The sequence below is a fragment of the Crinia signifera genome, chromosome 6, assembly GCF_055691185.1.
Source record: "Crinia signifera chromosome 6, ASM5569118v1, whole genome shotgun sequence".
In the NCBI taxonomy this organism is placed as follows: Eukaryota; Metazoa; Chordata; class Amphibia; order Anura; family Myobatrachidae; genus Crinia; species Crinia signifera.
Window position 1 is genome coordinate 80,048,760 of NC_139222.1, and position 16,249 is coordinate 80,065,008.

Here is a 16,249-nt window from a genome sequence, read left to right on the forward strand (position 1 = left end):
AAATTAAAGTCTGCATTTCACCTGCACCTGGTCTTAATCAGCCACAGAACTGTGGAGCTCACAGGTGTCCAAGTTAAAGCGATATTATAACAAGTCTACAGTACTGTATATAACCTATATTTACTTTGGCTTCCTACTACATTATTTTCTAAATAAATTATAAGCAATGACATTTGAATAAAACACATTTAAATCTTACATTCTATCAATCACTTAAAAATGTTTATACAGACAGGTTGAGTATCCCTTATCCAAAATGCTCAGGACCAGGAGGATTTTGGATAACGGATTATTCCGTATTTTGGAATATTTTAATATTTCAATGATGTATTTTGAAGTATCTTGCATTTATGCTGTATAAACACATAATATACACACAAATATATTTTATTACCACATAAAATACACACAAATATATTTTAATTGTTCAAAAAACAAGGTTTCAAAACGTGAAACAAAATGTGTGTACTATCTCAGCACTGAATTTGAATGCCAAGCAATCATTGTCTTGCACATATATAGTGCCAGTTACATATCATGTCCCCAGTGATGCTGTTACAAATGTCCCCAGTGAGTTTTTATCAAAAAAAAAAAATTTTCACTTTCTGGAATGTCCGTATTTCGGAATAATTCGGATAACGGATATTCGGATACGGGATACTCAACCTGTATTGTAATTGACATAGACTTGGAAGAGGTTAAAGTTACAAATAATCAGGGTGATCCTTTAGTAAAATGTAAACAATTTCAGAATATTTCTATAGATCCCAGTCAGTTCCTTTCATTTAACTCAGGGGTTTTCCATCCATAAATATAACAAAAAAACATATTTTTATTCCACAAATGCAAATAAAGACACATATTTTTCATTATCACTTACCAGGGTTGCCTACCTGACCCTCTCCTTCAGTGAGAAAATGCGCTGTTCCTGGACATCCCTGGTAATGTATGATTGCCATCACCTGTGGGGAGCTGGGTAATTGATAAGAAAGGTGTTTCACCACAGGTGCAGGCAATCATACATTACCAGGGAAGTCCAGGGACAAAGGATTTTCTCCCTCATGGAGAGGGTCAGGTAGGCAGCCCTGCTTAACACTTTTTAAGTTATAAAATATATACACTTTTTGTGATTTTAAATAAAGCTACTTACTGTTTCCTCCAAAATGTGTCTGCGATAGAAGGATAACTCTGTGTGATCAGTAGAAACTTCTACAATGGAACAGACTTGGAACGAGAAGATGTGCACATAGATTATGTAAATATTATGTGTACACAGCTGATTCTCGTAGGCTTTTGTGACACAGGGGTGTACACTGAAAGGATTCATTAACCATGTTTCCTTGTATACATGTCTTCCCAATACTGGGGCTCAATGGAGAAATTCAAAGAAGCTTACAGTATTAACAAAATGACACAACAGCAGGATAATGACTTTCAGAGGAAATATCACAATACCTTCACACAGACAGAATGTTGGCTGTACATCAGGAATACATACATGTCATAGAACACATTTAAAGAAATGGCGTGTTTGCGTTTCTATGAAAATATGCACAATTCTTTATATACATGTACAGATGCTCATAGTTGGAGGAACATTGATTTTTCTTCGTGCAAATTAAGCAATTTATATGCTAGATACACACAATAAAATTATCTGTCCAATCTTTCTGGCTGGATAGAAAATATGGTAATGTACAGATGGAGCGCCTCTTGTTCAGCGCTGGGAATCGCCAGAATGTCCCCGCTGGTGATCGCCGGCGGAGAGGTGCTCCATCTAACTGGGACGCACAGTTCTTCCGGCAGCGGGAGACGCAAACTCTGCCTGTCTCCGCATCAAGAAGAAGGGCAGGGCTAGGGGGGGGGAATCTCCATCGGAAGGGGACGCGCGAGAGTCTTGTGCACGTGCGTCTCCTTCTGGAGGCTCCATCTGTATACAAATATAACACATTTGCTCCCAAAAGCCGGAAAATAGGCAAAAATTTTGTCTGGAAAAATTGGTTAAATAAAATTAATTTAACCAATTTGTCTAAATGTCCATTTTTGCCTGTGTCCAGTGCTTCTGAGCAAATCATCAATTGTCAGTTACTTCCATACATTACCATATTTTTGTTTAAACCAAAAGGAATGGACAGATAATTATGGTGTTTATCTAACTTTAGAGCCTGGGGAAGTTTATTGTTAGTACTTTGGTAATGTTGAACATTGTGTTAATGCATTGATGACATTGTTCTGGAAAAGAAAAGGTAAATCTGAGGTATGCTCCTAACAAGGAGGGGGGGGGTTGCAAACTCGATTAACTTAATTTGTGGATGATACTAATCGGTAAAAAATGTATTTGTTAATTTTATCAAATATAGCATTTGTTTCCAATAAAAAATATTTAAGGACAAATACATTTTGGGGTACGAGGTAGTCCAGATTTAAGATACTTAAAATAATCTTGTGGCCTATTTCTAAATACAAATGTTCTCTTTGGAGAAACATGAAAAAATACAGCTGAGGCGGTAATATCAGTGAATTGGAAATCGACAGACTGGTTTCTCATATTAGACATGTAGGTGTTAATTTACTTAGATGGGAGATGTATTGAAGATGGGATGTTGCTTTGGGTAACCAATCAGATTATGGGCCAAATGCACTAAGCTTTAAAAGTGATAAAATGGAGAATCATAAACAACCAGCCAATCAGCTCCTTTCTGACATTTTTCAGTCTGTGACAATCAGGTAGGAGTCTATATATATATATATATATATATATATATATATATATATATATATATATATATATATATAGAAGAAGAAGGAGGCGGCACTTAGCAGACTGCAATAAAAAGGTCCTTTAATCCTACGGTTTCGGGGTTACCCCCCGTCGTCAGGGATGGACAATGCACACAACTTACAATACATAAAGTGACTGAATATATACACATGCCCCTGATGCACCCGCCCCACCCCCCCGCATTTCATCAGGGGTTTTACACTATAGGTGGTTAAGACAATAAAATAAATTGCACACTTTGTACAGACATTTGCATATCATATTTTGAGAGTACATAAAAAAATATAATATATAAAAAATAAAGGAACATATATTCTTTACAAAGATTTGTTCTAAAATTGTTTTAAATTGTTTAAAATTGGCATTGTTTTATAAACATTCGGACAATGCTTGTCCATAAAAAGCAGTGAGGATTAGCACAAACGAAAATGTAGATGGATTTTCGTTTGTGCTCATCCTCACTGCTTTTTATGGACAAGCATTCTCTGAATGTTTATAAAACAATGCATTTTAGAACAAATCATTGTAAAGAATATATGTTCCTTTATTTTTTATATATTATTTTTTTTATGTACTCTCAAAATATGATATGCAAATGTCTGTACAAAATGTGCAATTTATTTTATTGTCTTTACCACCTATAGTGTAAAACCCCCGATGAAGTCTTTTTTAAGACGAAACGTGTCGGTTTAATGCTATCGCATTAAGGAAAAGGATACGATGTCCAGATCTGGTTCTTGAAACACAAATAAAGCATTCTGGTTTTAAGATATACATTGTATTGGGTTACTGTACTGTATATTACTGTGACTGGTGGAAGTTCTATTAGGTGTAAAAGCGTTCTCTATACCTCTAGTTTCTATTTTCATTCTGCCTCCCACTAACAGGGGGGGGTCATAGAGTAGCTGCTCACATAAAAGGGCGCACGTGGGGTCATTCTTTGAGATATATATATATATATATATATATATATATATATATATATATATATATATATATATATTATGGAAGAGTCAGCATTTCCCCACTTGAAAGTAATGTGGAGGTTCCAGAGTTTTGTTAGCAGCAGCAGAATCCCAGGTTTAATTAGCAGCACTTGGGATGTAATGATAAAAGGCTTCCCATGGAAGAGTCTCCTTGCTCTCTATGGTGGAGTATCTACCCGAGTGATAGGCTGGGGGTGTGGGTTAGACTTAGGACCATTGGAGCCTTTTAGGAGTCTGCTATAATGCCTGTATACTACTGTCTGTGATACCAACTGTATATACTGTAAATGTCACCTGCTTTGCTGTACCTGCTGATGGGAATAAACTACCAAGTTGTCATCTGAGACCCTGTGTGTATGATCTCTGTCACAAGGTATATTGTAGGTAGTGTAGGTAGCCATGAAATGTGCAGTTGCTAAAACCTTTGAAGTTTGTACCCCGGTAGATGGCAAAGGGCTTTAAAATGCAGATTTTCTAGCCATTGTACTCCTCTTCATGTTAATCTGGAAATTCTTCCACTTTATTCTGTATTTTAAGGATTGTAAGTGATGGGTTGAATGTCGCTTAACATTACATGCTAGTTTGCCTTCAGATGTTCTCTGACAAAACAGACTAGACAGGCAAAACCAGCTGGAGTCAGTTTTTCTAAACGTAATGCTTTTGAAAGCCTTGGATTATAATGTGTGAATAGTGTGCATATTTGGAAGTCTTTGAAATAAATTCCACAGCCATAGCAGTATGCTTGTTCTTCTCCCTGGTATCACACAATGACTGAAAAATACATAGAACTTGGCACTTTTGGGGGGTTATTGCAGAACAAATCTTTCTGTTTCTGTTACATATCAAAATTTCCTTTAAATTTAAAATACTCCTTAGTGTAGGTAGGTTATTTATTTAGTTGATTGTCAGTGCTAATACCAGTATGAGGGCAGGGCCAAAACTAGGGTTTCCAGTGCCCAGGGCAAGGCGGTCATTTGGTCGCTCCCCCCCCCATATTCCCCCTGACTTGGGGGGGGGGGACCAAATGACTGCCTTGCCCCTGGCGCCGGAGGCTGTGTGAACCCTGCGCCCACATACCTGTTGTGCAGCGGGGTCTGGGGACGGGCAGTGGGTGTTCCGGTCCGGGCAGCGGGGGGACGGGCAGCGGGGTCCGGGGAAGGGCAGCTTTCACTTGTAGCAAGCTACGCTATTTGCCTGGCGGCAGGAAGTGCTGCTGATTTTGAAAAGACTTGCCGGACGCTGATTGGCTGAGAGAATTCAGCCAATCAGCGTCCGGCAAGTCTTTTTAAAATCTGCTTCCCGCTGGGAAAATAGCGTAGCTTGCTTCAAGCTGCCACTACGCCCGTCCTCAGACCCCCGCTGCCCGTCCCCAGACCCCGCTGCCCGGCCCCGACAGTGCCCCCCACATGCAGCGCCCGATGCGCCTGACCCCCCCCAGCCCCCCCCCCCCCCCTAGTTACTGCCCTGGTGTGGGCTGTTTAATGTAAAGTCTAAAAAAGAATATACATCAAATGTTTTTAAAACACATACTGTGTAAAAATACATTTATAAATTAGATTGAAATTTTATATGAGTAATGTAATGTATGGGCACCTTTAGGCTTATGAGGAAAGACAGGCTCATAAGGAGGGAGATGATTAATTTGGGTTGGGATCGTTTAGTTGACCATAACTAGGTTGACAAGCATTGGGTCGACATGGGTCTAGGTCAACATGGGTCTAGGTCGACATGACATTAGGTCGACACTAGTGTTAGGCTGACATGGGCTAGGTCGACAGTCAAAACGTCGACATGGGGTTTTTCACTATTTTACAGTATATCGGCTCAAAAAACAGTGAAGAACCCTATGTCGAACTTTTGACTGTCCACCTAATGTCATGTCGACCTTGCTGCATGTTGACCTAGTGGTGTTGACCCAATGCTTGTCAACCTAGTTACTGTAAACCTAATGACCATATCCCGATTATTGAGCTAATGCTTAGTACTACATAATTTTGAGTCGTCATTGTGCTTTCATATGTAAAATTAATAGTAGTCTATTAGGAGTTTAATGAACAGTATATAATGAACTAGATTCCAATTTAACTACCCATATCAAAGTTAAAATTACTCAGTGTCATCCACAGTAAGATTACACATTTATGTATGTGAGAAAGTAGTATGAATCCACCTTGTATGTACTTTAAAATATGTGGAGAAGGTTCTAAATTAATATTACATATTGAAGAGATAAATATTGAAGAGATTCTCCAGATACAGTACTCAGTATAGCAAGTACCAAGGAATCAGCGTGGATAGGTCACTGGGAATATCCAAGGTCAGGAACTAGCAGACAATAGCACACGGTCAGGGGAGCTGGAACAAGTGCTCACAGTAACTTCCTTTTGTGGGTGGAACGCAATCCCTGCACCAATCAGGACCTCCCTTTTTGTGGAACTTTAAATCTTACACAGCTTACATTGATCATCAATCTGGGAGCCACGACCATCTGTTCAGTAAAAGGGCCAGAGCACTAATTGCCTGCTGCCCACCTCTGGTTTATTATTTCACATTATTTCTTTCACATTTAAATGAGATAAAAATGATTTGTAAACCAATTAGACAGCATATGCAAGAAGATTTATTTATAAACCACATACTTTTTTTTTTATTCAGTGCATAAAATAAACACCAATGATATATACAGTAAAATCATTCTGTGTTCTGTATTATTGAAAATGATTGTAAATAACTGCCCAGCCGAAGAAAGTGACACAATAATCTCTCCTTAATTTGCTTACTACAATTATCGCTATCATCGCTATGGTAGAACTAAGCTTCTAGACCAAAACTATGTTTCTGGAGATTTATAACTCACAGATGGTGAGACGTTTCTGATTACAAGCCTTGTCATTCCATGTACCATCTGTGTACATTTCAACACAACTTTCCTGTGCTTTGCCACTTGGTTCATTTTTGTTCCAGTGAGTGTAAACTACAGGAGTACCATTTAAGTAACTAAAGGTGTTAGGCGCTGTCCCCTCTTTGATTCCCAGATATGCATAACTGTTATGTTTTTTCACAAATTCCAGGATGGCATTGTTCTCTGCTTCATTCATGGGAGTTGCAATATCTCCACCAGCAGTTTTACAAGTGGATGCAGATGTTTCAAAATCCACTTGCTTTCCATTGGTGGCCATTATCTTTTCTCCAGCCTCTTGAATTCGTCCTTCCAGTTTCAGTACTAAAAGACAAACGTAACACTTAATTAAGTAATGTTTGTATTCTTGTTGAGGACATGCTACATATCTTAATATTCATAGAAGAAAAGCTGTACCGTACCAATTGGTTCTTATTTAGACATTCACAGTTTGTGACCTTTGCTAGTTTAGCTACCAATATCCTTTAAAAAAAAATGTAACCAGCAAAAACGTTGAAGGTCATGTAAAGTTATTCACTTCAAAATTTGCTGATGTGATTCTGCCCCCACTCCTTGCCAGGCAGGCAGCCCAGCTCTTACTCACCCCACAACCGATGCCTGCCCAAGGCCATCTTTCCAATCAGAGCTTGCATACCTGCAACCTCACTGATTGGCTGCTGGGCTGTGAACTCCGAATGGCTCACCAGCTGGTGCCATATCTGAGGTGACCAGCAGAGTGGAGCTCGGTAAGCAGGGGGTGAGTGGCCCCAGAAATATCAGTGTTTATGGCCCCAAGATTTCTATTGCCATCCTTGCTAACATGTATACCTACTGCTCTGTTCCCCACATGCCTGATCGCCCACCTTACTACTGGGGATCTGGAGGGTGGCAGTTGGGGGGGGGTATTCCCTGGCATGCTGGGACTGCTCTTAACATTTCCATGGCTAAGGGGCAATTAGAGGGGGCAAACCAAGCCACAGCTGTGCTTGCTAATAACTTAACTTCAAAGTCCTACCTCAGAGCGTCTACTGCTCCTTATTGCTTCAGTGGCTACCCAGCTTTATATACTGTCCGAATACTTCTTATGCATTGCATTTTAGTATTGTCTACATCCCTTTTTCCCGCTTTCAGTTGGGGAACTAATTATGCATTAGGTACTGTACATGAGGTACATTGAAACCAATTAGAGACATAGCTACTTTTCAAAAGTGCTTAACCTCATACACATTAACAAAGTTTGCACAACTATTGTACTTGCCTGCTTCCAGCCTGCTAATTCGTCTGTTTAGATCAAGCCGTTCTGCAGATGGAGCTAAAACAGCAGACACACCTAAAAAGAAAATCCAAATATATAATATTAGGATCCCTTGTTGTAAGTATTAGTAGTTTAGCTTGCATTTCCATACACTAATCGGGAAGTCCAATACATAAATAATTCAGAATATCCTACAAAATACTATACAGTATGAATGTTAATAATTTTAGACACTGGTGCATTTTCAAATCTGAGATTTATAATTTAATCAAGACATTGTGGGGGAAATTTACTAAAGGAAATTTGTAAAAAAATAGGTGTATTTGTATCCATAAATACACTTATTTTTGACATTTACTATCCCGAAAATATGGCAATTCGTATTAGTATTGATGTGCTATCAATACGAATACAAATTGCGGTATTTTCGGGATAGTAAGTATCAAAAATAAGTGTATTTCTGGATACAAATACACCTATTTTTTTACAAATTTCCTTTAGTAAATTTCCCCCTGTGTATCTATATATAATAAGTTGAAGAGTGTGTGTCTTTCGCATTGCAGAGACACCGTGCCACTCAAAGCTGCCAAATTCGGCAACAAGGTACCTCTGGACCCAGTGGTGTGCACTTCAAAGCCATATTTTTGAAATTGCACTTAGAAATTTATACAAACACCAAACTTCAATTTGCCTTGATTAATGACCTACAGTATCACCAGGGTACTCAAATTATTTTTTCTCTGGGACCCCATCAGACAATGTAAATAATGACAGGACCCCAGCAAGTTACTTCAGAATGTCATCACATCACATGTGTAGTCAGCAGACATCACATACTGTACATGGCAGCATTGTGGAGGCACAGTATGATGGGAGGAGTCTAAATAACTGATAATTCAACAGATTTCTCAGAGTCCTTGAATCTCTGACTGAGATTACAAAAGTCATCAGTGTAATGGTCAGTAACATGGAGTCGCGACCCCATGCTGAGCTGGTCAGGACCCACTTTGGGGTCAGGACCCACAGTTTGAGAACCGCTATGACGAAGGAACAACCCACCTGATTTCATTGCTGTTATTGACTATGAATTCAAACACAATCTAACATTATTGTGGAGGCTTTAAACTAGTATGAATATTTTGGGATATACATATTGTATACCACACATCACACATATACACATTGTACACACACACACAGTACACCACATACATACACACACACACACAGCACACTACACACACGCTACTTTATACGTAGCAAAGCTCACACACTTACACATTGGACAGATACAAACAACACACAGACACACATATATATATATATAACACACCGCATGCAGTACAACATACACCCACATACACTACAACACACACCCAAAAACAGTACAATACACAGAAAGGGGGTTATTCTGGTTGGTGCGGTGGGACCATACACGGTCGGATCAGGGTTTTTTTTCATCTGCACATGCGTATCTTTCGCTATGCGCATGTGCGACGACCACACACCACTCATGGACGGGTCTATCAGTGCGAAAAAACCTGTCCGCAAGAGCACGGTCATGGTGGGTGGCATGTGGGAGTTTTTATGGGAGCGGCCGGAATAATGAGGAAAACTGGGTGTAAACATGGGCGTGTGCACACAAAATGCACGGTGCCACAACCGCCTCGATCGGCGAACGCGCCGGGCACAAAAACAGGCGCACCTCAAAGAGTGCTCATGACCACCCCTAGAGCTACTGCATGAGAGCGGATGCCTGGGTCTGCTAATTAATGCTGATTACTACTCAGACACTTACACCTGAATGTAATAAGCAATGCTGCAGGCTATTAAGTCCAAACCATTATTTCACTACCTGCAAGCCACACACAGCACTGAAACACATTGGAAGCTTATCTTTCTACACTTCTCTACATGTAAAGGTTGGTTTAATTTTAGGTAATATTCATTCTAATACCTGGTTATGTATGTCCAGGTAGTTATTTACTACAGAAAGTGTTTTTTTATACTTTAAAAAGCAGGACACTCAATTCACAGGTGTCGACATGTGTCAACTTTTTCACTGTAACACAAACATACCAGTTTTTTATTATGAAAAAGACACATAAACCACGTCTAAGAGCAACAATGATGTTTTTGGACTCAATTTCTACTTGCAATGGTGGAGCAATGTCCTAAGGCCATGGCCACTATTTTGCAAACAATCTGTATTTTTTTTTCCCAACAACATACATTATGCACTTTCATATCTGCTATGAACTTCTGTCCGAGCACTGTGGCGTACGCTCAGATATATGGAAGGTGTCGGTGGGAAAACGGACAAGATCCGTCCGTGCACTGTGGCATACGCTCTGATTACGCAGGTATCGGTGGCTAAGAGGGAGATCGTCCGTGCACGGTGGCGTACGCTCAAGTGAATGCCTCTCCCCATTGTCGGTGTTTGTGACCGTCCGTGTGCGGCTGTTCTGTGGGCGGACTTACGCTCACCGTGAGCGTACGGAAAACACACGGTGTGACGGACCGTACGCATGTTTCACCAATCCGATCAGATTAAGGCCCAAACACACAGAACACAAACACTTAAACATTGCACAGATACAGAAACACACATACACATACACACACACACACACACACACACACACACATATATACGAAACACAACTCACATGCTTACACATTGGACAGATACACACAACACATAAATACACACAAACATAACACACCACACACAGTACAACAGACACCCACATACACTACAACACACACAAAAACAGTACAACACACACAAACACACAGAACACACAAAAAAAATGCATCATAGGTGCTAAATCTCAGGAGTGGATGTGGAATTCATCAACACACACAAGCTATCAAGTCAGAAGCGCCACACCTGATTTCATTGCTGTCAATGAGTATCCATGCAAACACATTAGATTTTGATGGCAGATAAGATCCACTTGGCCCATCTAGTCTGTCCCTTTTTTAAACTTGTTAATTTAAAACATATTTGATCCATATTTTGTAAGGATATCAATATGCCTATCCCAAGCATGTTTAAATTGTTCAACTGTATTTGTCTCTACCACATCTGATGGGAAGCTATTCCACTTATCCACTACTTTCTGTGAAGTAATTTTTCCTCAGATTTCCCCTGAATCTTCCTCCCTCTAATTTCAGTGCATGTCCTCATGTTCTGCTGCTCCTCTTCCCCTCTTCCTGTGAAGAATGTCTCCCACCTATACCTTGTTAAAGCCCTCGATATATTTAGAAGTTTCTATCATGTCCCCCCTTCCCCTTCTCTGCTCTAAACAACACATATTAAGATATTTTAGTCTTTCCTGGTACATTTTGTGATGTAGGCCATGCACCATTTTAGTTGCCCTTCTTTGTACAGTCTCTAATGTATTTATATACTTCTGAATATATGGCCTCCAGAACTGAACACAGTACTCTAGATGAGTAACATTATGGTGGATGTTTTAACAAATTACAATCTTCGGCCTTTGCCACAGCATAGGATTAAATTTTACAGCAATTTTGGAAGTTAACCCCCCCCCCCCCCCCCCAGGTTTTCCTGGGCAATGCCGGGGGTCAGCTAGTTAGGAATCCTCGTATATTAAAGTACAAGGGATATGTATGTAGGGTACCATATTTAAATAGAAATGGGGTTGGTTTAATACATAGATAAGTCTTAAACCAGGACTTAATAGTAAAATGATGTCCATTTAAATGATTAAATTAATTGTTATACACATACTTTATTTTGGTTTAGCCTATAGATAGTGAAAATTTTTTTTTAGTTGTCTGGAGAAATTCATCCTGTAAGTACATATAATGTAATGCTGGTAACAATAAGTCATATCCATTATGTCATTCCATATAACTGATCTACTGTACCTGGAAGTCCAACGTTTGGTAATCTTGACTTTTCCCCAATAACACCTTGTACACCTAAATCTCCTTTAGGTATTGGTAGGAAATCCTTTACATCAGGTATAGGTAGATAATTTATTCCAAACATTGACAGTAGAGCTTTAAGAGAAAAATGAATATGTCCCTATTAAATATTGTGTAACATAAGTCACTGGTGCATTATGTCTATGTTTTTTTAGCAGGTATGGGCTGGAGTCTTTTTTTAAAGGGGCAGTCATTTACAAGACAAAACCATGTCTTTTAAATAATTGCCCCTTTAAAAAACGTAAGAGTTCGCTTGGCATCTTGCCCAGCTGCCGAACTCGCACCGAAATACAACCAACCCTTCATATGTATCTTGAATTTTACATATTTTTGATGCTGCTATTATTAGTTGCAGTAATTTGTAAAATGATGTTGTGCCAAAAAACAAAAACATAATTAGTGACAGCAAACACAATAACTAATACATGCAATTACGCTAGGGAATCCTTTCACAAGAATATCATGTGCTACATCTCACTTTAGGGAAGTTGTATCAAAGCTTGGAGATAGATACAGTTGAGAGAGAGATACAGTACCAACTAATCAGCTCCTTAAATTTTCAAACATGAGCTGTAATCTGTCAGAAGCAGACTGGTCAGTGCTAACATTACCTCTCAGAGTTCAGAGCGTACTTGACTACCCTCTTTGAGGGATATGGTCATTAGGTCTACACCAACTAGGTCAACAAGCCTTGGGTCGACAGGCAGCAAGGTCAACAGGTCATTATGTCTACACAAGCATTAGGTCAACATGGGCTAGGTCGAGTCAAAAGGTCGACATGGGATTTTTCACTGAGCCGACATGTGCGACAGGCGGTATTTCATGTCCTACCATCCACTAGGGCATGGTGGGAGAATAAAATAGTGTGCCGAGCGTAGCGAGCGATGCGAGGGGATGCAGTGCACTTCAAACTTTGTCCATGTCGAATGTGTTGACATTCGGTTAAAAAAACTGTGAAAACCCCAATGTTGACCTTTTGACTGTCGACCTAATGTCCTGTCGACCTCGACCCATGTCGACCTTGCTGCCTGTCAACCTAGTGGTGTTGACCCAATGCTTGTCGACCTAGTTAGTGTAGACCTAACAACCCACACCCCTCTTGGAAGCAGCGAGAGACTGAGCTACTTCTGGAGAGGAGACAATAAAAGCAGTAAATATGGTTCAATATACTGTATGTCTATGTAATGCTTATAAATTACAAGGAGGTTTAATACTATATTATGCAAGTTACATAATTATTAACAAAATAAATCATAAATGTAGAGCTATCAATGAAAAAGCAGCACAATGTTCTACAAATATTAAATGTACAAACTTCCTCTGATCATAAAGGGATTAAAAATAAATTTTCACGAACCTTGCAGCCAAGATCTCCAAAGCATTCCAAAACCTGCCTGCTGAATTGCATCTAAATTGGGAAGCACGTTCAAGTTTGGAATTGCTGGAAGTGCTGGAAGTTCTGGAAGTGCTGGAAGTGCTGGAAGTGCTGGAACTGCTGGAAGATTTCCCAAGTAATTAAGTGGTTGAGGAAGAGAAGACACCAGACATACCACTATGGAGAGCACAAGAGATCCTTGAAGGAACATCTTTATGGATAGTCAGCAGAGATCTGTTCAGAATGAAATGCCCAGGCTCAGTTCAAACAATATACTGTAATTTTTTAATTAAAAGTTATTAAATTGATCTTAAGGGTTAAATGTACATAAGTAATTTCACTGAAGAAATATGGGGCACATAATACATATTGTAAAGTAGTGACACCACTTTGCACTGGCAGTACTCAAAACTGTTGGTCCCAAGCTCAAAGTGAGTCCCAACCATTTCCGCATGGGGTCACAAATCCATTTTAAAGACTGTAATCACCAACATTAATGTAAGTAGTCTCAAAAATCAGCTGAATTGTATGTTACTTAAGACTCCTTGGATTATTGGTTTAGAGATCTGAGAGTCATCAGACTTCCAGTCTACCGCTCTACCTCTCCTTTCCTGCCCAGGGACAGCTTCTGCCACCCCTACCACAAGCAGACTGCGCTCCAGGAAACCTCATCTGTATGTTTTATTTGTTTGAGGGGATCCCAGAGCCAAATAGTATGAGAATCCCTGGGCTACGTCGTCATTACCGAGCACATGCACAACTGTACAGATGGAGGCAGCCTCATCTAGCCGTCTCTAGATAGCCATGGTGAGCCAAGGCCTATTGTTCTCAGCTGCAATACAATACATAGAACAGTACAATAGGGGATTAGCAGAGTAACCCAGTACTCACTTAATTATATTAAAGGGCTAGATGAGGATGGCTCCATCTGTACTTAGGGCACTTTAAGACAATGACATGGAACATGTTTGGATAGGCAGAAATTATATTATACTGTAGTTTAATAAACTGTAAACTGAATTTGTACTTGTACCAAAATAAAAGAACAGTGTTGCGGAACTGCTCTGACTCATATAGGCAGTGCTTCTGTGGATCAAAATATTGTTATAATACATTAATCATAATATTTGTATGCTATTTGGAACAGTATGCTCATGTCATTTCTGTCTGTACTGTAAATAAGTTTGTATAAAGTTTTTTTTAATAAACGGATCTATTGTAGTGCCAAATATGTTGGTACTTCTGATGTTGACTTGTGATGAATAGATATGAGATTCACAAGAATCCAGTTTTATACAAAAAAAACAAAAAAACATTTTTTATATGCGTTAACTCAATGCATTCAGAACATACATTTATTTAATTAACTAAATTCTTTCATTTATCAATGTTGCAGAATTCACCCTTATGTCTTTTTATATGATCATAGTGAAGTAGATACAGTACTGAATGCCTTGTTATATAGAATATATTCTGTATTGTTATCTGTTGTCAATGACTCAGTAAAAACACAAATGAAAAAAAAAAATCTATACTTTCTAAATGTGGACATAAACTGTACAGTGTCAAATTTTCATCCTGAGGCATAACAAAAAGATTACAACAGATATAAAGGAAATAATGAGAATTGTAGATGTCCTTGTAGAACATACCTTTGGGATCTGAGAATACTGGATGCTGGTCATGTTGTCCCATTTTTATACTGCTTTGGGACACTTGAATATGATAGAAGTGGTAATTTGATGGTATTTTAGTCAACTAAATTTTTTTAATACGTTTTGTAGAAACCTCCTTAATTAAAGTAATGGATTTGCACAAGGCAAGGACCGTTGGATTAAGAGGTTTTTCACAACATCATATTGTAATTTTCAAGTGCTAATTGTTGAAAAACAATTGAGTAATGCCCTTCATAACTAATTGGATCAGTTTGTGACGTAATGACTACTTCAATGTACTTGAAAAAACTTGATTGCGTTGACAATGTTTGTACATATTGGAATTGTATGTGTATAGAGGGGAAGTAAGTGTATAGCAGGGAAGTAAATTTAATTTTAAATGTTCGTGACTATTGGTGGAAACTGAATAATATGTACAGTGGAGCAAAAAGTATTTGGACAGCCACCGATTGAGCAAGTTGTCCCACTTAAAAATATGAGAGAGGTCTGTAAATTCCATCATAGGTGCACTTCAACTGTGAGAGACAGAATGTGTGAAAAAAAAACCCAGGAAATCACATTGTGTGAATTTTAAACAATTTATTTGTATATTCTTGTGGAAAATAAATATTTGGACACCTACCATGCAGCAAGATTTCTGACTCTCACAGACCTGTTACTTAAAAAGCTCTTCTATCCTCCACTTGTTACATGTATTAATGGCACCTGTTTGAACTGGTTATCTGTATAGAAGACACCTGTGCACACTCTCAAACAGTTAGACTGTAACCTCTCCACCATGGCCAAGACCAGGAGGCTGTCTAAGAACACCGGAGACAAAATTGTAGAGCTGCACAAGGCTGGGATGAGCTACTCAACAATATGCAAGCAGCTTGGTGGGAAGAGATGAAGTGTTGGTGCATGGGGCTCCATGCAAGATCTCACCTCTCAATGATTTTGAGAACGGTGAAGAATCAGCCCAGAACTACACGGGGGGACCTGGTCAATGACCTCAAGAGATCTGAGACCACAGTCACAAAGGTTACCATCAGTAACACAGTATGTTGTCATGAATTAAAATCCTGCAGCACCCAAAAGGTCCCCCTACTTAAGCCAGCACATGTCCAGGCCCATTTAATGTTTGCCAGTGACTATCTGGATGATCCAGAGTAGGATTGGGAGAAGGTCATGTGGTAAGATGAGAGGAAAATATAACTTTTTGGGATAAACTCCACTCGCCATGTTTGGATGGAGGAGAATGATGAGTGGTATCCCAAAAACACCATACCCACTATGAAGCATGGAGGTGAAAACTTCATGCTTTGGAGCTGCTTTTC

The 16,249-nt window shown here is 39.2% G+C and overlaps 1 protein-coding gene across 1 annotated transcript; it reads right to left on the bottom strand.

Annotated features, from left to right (window-relative positions):
- Positions 1 to 6,480: 6,480 nt before the first annotated feature.
- LOC146009606 (pulmonary surfactant-associated protein D-like) lies at positions 6,481 to 14,942 on the bottom strand. Its single transcript, XM_083150054.1, has 5 exons — positions 14,910 to 14,942; positions 13,240 to 13,468; positions 11,823 to 11,957; positions 7,926 to 7,997; positions 6,481 to 6,991 (listed from the first exon to the last, which is right to left on the bottom strand). The coding sequence occupies exons 1-5, from the start codon at positions 14,940 to 14,942 to the stop codon at positions 6,615 to 6,617; spliced, it is 846 nt and encodes a 281-aa protein (XP_083006180.1). The 3' UTR covers positions 6,481 to 6,614.
- Between the last annotated feature and the right edge of the window lie 1,307 nt (positions 14,943 to 16,249).

Bases quoted from the DNA above. Each gene is read 5' to 3' on its own strand.
- LOC146009606 (XM_083150054.1), bottom strand. From the start codon at position 14,942: ATGACCAGCATCCAGTATTCTCAGATCCCAAAG. The intron at 11,958-13,239 runs GTTCGTGAAAAT...TTTCTCTTAAAG, and splicing joins TTGGAGATCTTGGCTGCAAG to CTCTACTGTCAATGTTTGGA. The intron at 7,998-11,822 runs GTACAGTAGATC...TTTTCTTTTTAG, and splicing joins ACCAAACGTTGGACTTCCAG to GTGTGTCTGCTGTTTTAGCT.